The 4,640-nt window shown below is 46.0% G+C and overlaps 1 protein-coding gene across 2 annotated transcripts in view; it reads left to right on the top strand.

Moving 5' to 3' along the window:
- The first annotated feature begins 1,817 nt into the window (after positions 1-1,817).
- ppp1r15b (protein phosphatase 1, regulatory subunit 15B) overlaps positions 1,818-4,640 on the top strand; it is a 6,651-nt gene continuing 3,828 nt past the window's right edge. Inside the window, exons 1-2 of one of the 2 annotated variants that reach the window (XM_010779034.1) lie at positions 1,818-1,931; positions 1,974-2,711. In XM_010779034.1, the coding sequence (XP_010777336.1) occupies positions 1,860-1,931; positions 1,974-2,711 (810 nt within the window). In that variant the 5' untranslated portion in view covers positions 1,818-1,859. Of the gene's footprint in view, positions 2,712-4,640 lie in introns of both variants that reach the window. The other variant, XM_010779033.1, reaches the window with a different exon arrangement.

The raw sequence follows: 4,640 nt of genomic DNA on the forward strand, positions 1-4,640 counted from the left end.
GTGTGTGTGTCTGTGTGTGAGAGAGATAGAGAGAGAGTGTGTGTGTGTGTGTGTGTGTGTGTGTGTGTGTGTGTGTGTGTGTGTGTGTGTGTGTGTGTGTGTGTGTGTGTGTGTGTGTGTGTGTGTGTGTGTGTGTGCGTGCATCGTTGCATGCACCATTTGAATGATAAGCGGCTCCTAAGTACTGTTGAGAATATTTAAAGTGTATGGGATTTAAAAATGTACAAATGTTAAAGTTATACCGTTAAAGCAATACATGCCAGAGTTTGTTTTCACACTGGCTTTTTGGAAATACATATGTTTTAAGGTTTAGAGGATAAAATAAGACGTGCAATTCCTAATATATGGGTGATGCGCTGGTGAGTAATGCAGAATTAAAGACATGATTAAAAATTCAACAAATCCTATCTTCAGTATCTGAGGCAACTGTCTTAATACAACCCTCTTTACAACCCTGGGCCAGTTAGCTCATAAAACATACAGTATGTGATTTATTACTTCTGAGTCTATGCCCAGAGCTAGCTGGGGAAAGCATGTTATATGAATGTCCAGCTCGGAGTGTTTGATGAACTGATGNGGGGGGGGGGGCCCGACTTTTTTTTTCTCCAAAGTGGGGGCCTGACAGAAAAAGTTTGAGAACCACTGACTTACAGTAATAACAAGAAACAGAAGAAATATTAACTGGTGCCACTTTTATTTTCACTGCAGTGCTACAACACAAGCTACGTAAAAGCCTATAGATAAGAGATGTGTTTCTAACCATCAGCTAATCTGCTATTCAGCCAGAAGTATACTGGGCTAAATATTGCAGTGTTGATATTAACAGAGAAGTTAGCATGCCAAGGGGTCTCCTCAACAAAAAGCTAATGGGGCTTTTCCATTGGATGTTTGCTAAAAATATGCGTCTTATACTAAAACATTTTGTTCAGCATGTTAAACTCCACATATGACAGAAACATTGGCAGGCCCACAGAAATAACTATGATCCAGAATATCTTCATAATGTACATTTACAGGCTAACGGCTCTTATAGGATTGTTATTATTGTGTATGTGTGTGTACTGTTCCTCAATGTCAGGAATAAACAATTTGCCGTAAAATGAGTTTTGGTGCACAAGCATCTATCTGTGTGTGTGTGTGTGTGTGTGTGTGTGTGTGTGTGTGTGTGTGTGTGTGTGTGTGTGTGTGTGTGTGTGTGTGTGTGTGTGTGTGTGTGTGTGTGTGTTGTCCACAAGGGCAGAAAGAAGAAAAATTGAGAGACAAAGAGATGAAAGGGTGTGTGGGGGTGTGAACAGAAGGGGGGGAGAGATAGTCAAAGATTGATGAGCGGGAAACAAGATGAAAGAAAAAAGTAAAATGAGAGGCAGGATGAGAAGAAAGTAGATACGTAGGTGGGGTGTGTGGCAGCACATTCCCCTGCCACCACATCATGTCTGCGATCGCTGTGATAAATAGGTGGATGGCTTTCACACTGCAGGCTCGATTGTAGCTCTGCCATGAAGATCAGCTGCCACTTCCACAGAGGCAGCCAGAGAATTCCTGATAGGATGTTTGTCTGCGTGTGGAGGGAGGATGTAGCTGTGGTGCATTTGCCAACAAAAACACAAGAAAGCCACTGCGGTCATTCACAAGTAGCAGAAGAGTGCGTACTGTACATGCATGCTGTGTGTGTGAGGGTGATATGTGAGCTGTTTCTGAACATTAAGGGGTGTGTGTGTGTGTGTGTGTGTGTGTGTGTGTGTGTGTGTGTGTGTGTGTGTGTGTGTGTGTGTGTGTGTGTGTGTGTGTGTGTGTGTGTGTGTACTGATCAGTTATCCAGATTATGACTCTTTATTATTGATCCGTTCCTCCAGGTGAACATGGTGAACGCTCCGATTGAAGAGCAGCAGCGTGCCGCAGAAAGTAGTCCCACTGAAGAGACTTCAGAGGAGGTAGAGGGTCTATCAGTGGAGGTAGAGGGTCTATCAGAGGAGGTAGAGGGTCTATCAGTGGAGGTAGAGGGTCTATCAGTGGAGGTAGAGGGTCTATCAGTGGAGGTAGAAGAGGGTCCGAACCGCTGTCAGAACAAAGCAATCGCATTCATCATGGGACAACCCTGCAGCGACGACAGCTCCGAGGGGGGGTCCAGCTCTGAGGAAGATGATGACGATGACGGCTTCAACAGCGAAGACTCGTCCGATCTCTCCGACTCCACGGACGACTCAGACTCAGACTCTGAGCGTCTGTGGAGATACCTGGGTCGCAGCGCTGACCCGTACGACCCCCGAAACTTCACGGCTCCGCTGCACACGGCCACCTCTCCTCCCAGAAACATCCCTCCTTCCTCCAGTGACTCCTCCCCCGACCCCTCCCCCTCTCTCCTCCCTTTCCCTCTCTCCCCCCTGGCTGTCTCCTCCCCCCCATCGGGCAGTGACTCCTGGGATGATTCCACCTCAGCGAGTGAGGCAGACGAAGCAGAAAGTCTCCGTCTGTGGAGCTCCTTCAGCTGCTCGGACCCTTACAGCCCCTTCAACTTCCAGGGACCCATGAGGACTCAGGAGCCCAGGACCAGAACCAGGACCAGGACCAGAACCAGGAAGGCTGTCTCCTCCTCCCCCCCCCCCAACCCGGCTGCTCCTCCCCAGTACAGGAGGGAGGAGGCAGAGGAGCGTCTGGACAGCGGCTTCTCTGAACTCTCCGTTCCCTCCTCCGCCTGCAGCGTCACTAAGAAGGTGCGTTTATTATCTGTGTCAATGTTTCACTGGCTTTTAAATAATATTCAAACAATCAGAAATCCACACAGTTTAGAGACACAGATAATTAAAGGGCACATTTAGGATTAAATTTTTTTTTTAAAACGTAGATTATAAACTCCTTTATTTACAAGAGGAAACACTTTTTTATATGAATGAGAAATAACTGAAATGCTCGAAGGTCCCAAAAACATTCATTAGAAGATCCAGATCCTCTGGGTCACATCGTTGGAAGTAAACCACTTGGTAATAGTGTTTTTTGTTGTTAAGGAACAACATGTTTGTTGACTAGTATTTTTCTCGTAAATCTTGGACTTTTTCTAGGGTTTAGTGTCCCTCCATTTAACCCTCGCTCTAAATAAAGGTCGCCGACACCAAAGAACACGTCCCGACGGACCCGACTGTGGCGTCGCCTCACGTCTCCTGCGTCTCGGCCATGTGTCGCACTGAAACACACCGCCAAGACATCAGCCGACGGCCAAGGAGCACGTACGCACTGCGCATGCGTGAGTGGCAATAACTCTCCTCACCAGCAGGCGGCGGTAGTGTGTGTTCGTCATTCAAAAGAGGCGACCGGAAGACGGACTGCGTGATAACCAAAGAAGAAGAACAGACTGCGTGATAACCAGAGAAGAAGAACAGACTGCGTGATAACCAGAGAAGAAGAACAGACTGCGTGATAACCAGAGAAGAAGAACAGACTGCGTGATAACCAGAGAAGAAGAACAGACTGCGTGATAACCAGAGAAGAAGAACAGCAGAGAAGAAGAACAGACTGCGTGATAACCAGAGAAGAAGAACAGACTGCGTGATAGAAACAAACGGCGTGTGCTGATGAGTTGGTCTTTGGTTTCTTGCGTCCAGGTGAGATGAAAATGAAAGAAAACAGCCGTCTGTGTGTGCCTAATCGTTTGTTTGCGTACCTCACTTCCGTTTCGCTTCTCATGCACTGATTCGCTAAGCTGAACAGCCAATCAGAGTGATTTCTTTTTCCGGCAGCGGAAGGTGTCGGCACGGCCGAAAAGACACAACGGTGCGGGACACCCCAATCTGATTAGGGCGACAGGACGCTCATCAACGGCCAGACATCTATGGACGGCTGAGATCGGCTCGGTGTGTTCAGCGCCTCAGGAGGCGTGGCTCTGAACGTTCCTGACCTGCAAAGGAAAACACTGAATGACCTGTAATCCTCCAGAGTACAAATACTCTGTTCAAAGATATCAACACTACAAAGGCTAATGAAAATAGAATGTACTTAAACTATCAGAAGTAAGAGTACTCATTCTGCAGAGTGATATTACATTTAGCGGGTTACTTTTGTTCATAAAAGATAACTGAAGAACATTAAACAGACTTCACTCGCCCCCCTGTGGACACGCAGAGAACTGCACACTTTATGTCCCGGACTCAATTACAATTATAATATATGTGAAAACTTCTTCAATTCATGAGCATCCTTTTTCATTTTTCAAGACGTTAAAGTTAATATCGTCACAGCCTGCAGAATTACAGAAACCTGAAGGACGATCTGCGTTAAAAATGTGAAGGATGTTATTGATGTGAAGGGTCCATTTATTTATTGATAAGGAAAGCTTTATTACAAAGCTGGTGCCGTTTTATTTTCACGGTTTAGCTCCATTTCGGCAGCGGTGGAAAAAATCCTCGGATCTTCCCTTGAGTAAAAGTATCAACTTCCTGCACTTGAAGTATAGAAAGTACTCCGATGTGGGGATCGTTAAGGTTTTAACGGTACTACTACTTTTATCGATACCGCTTATCGCTCCGGTCTTTTAACGTAACTTTGAAAAACTGCGTGATAACCAGAGAAGAAGAACGAACTGCATGATAACCAGAGAAGAAGAACAGACTGCGTGATAACCAGAGAAGAAGAACAGACTGCGTGATAAC

This window comes from Notothenia coriiceps, unplaced genomic scaffold, assembly GCF_000735185.1.
Source record: "Notothenia coriiceps isolate Sejong01 unplaced genomic scaffold, NC01 NC01_scaffold00019762, whole genome shotgun sequence".
NCBI lineage: Eukaryota > Metazoa > Chordata > Actinopteri > Perciformes > Nototheniidae > Notothenia > Notothenia coriiceps.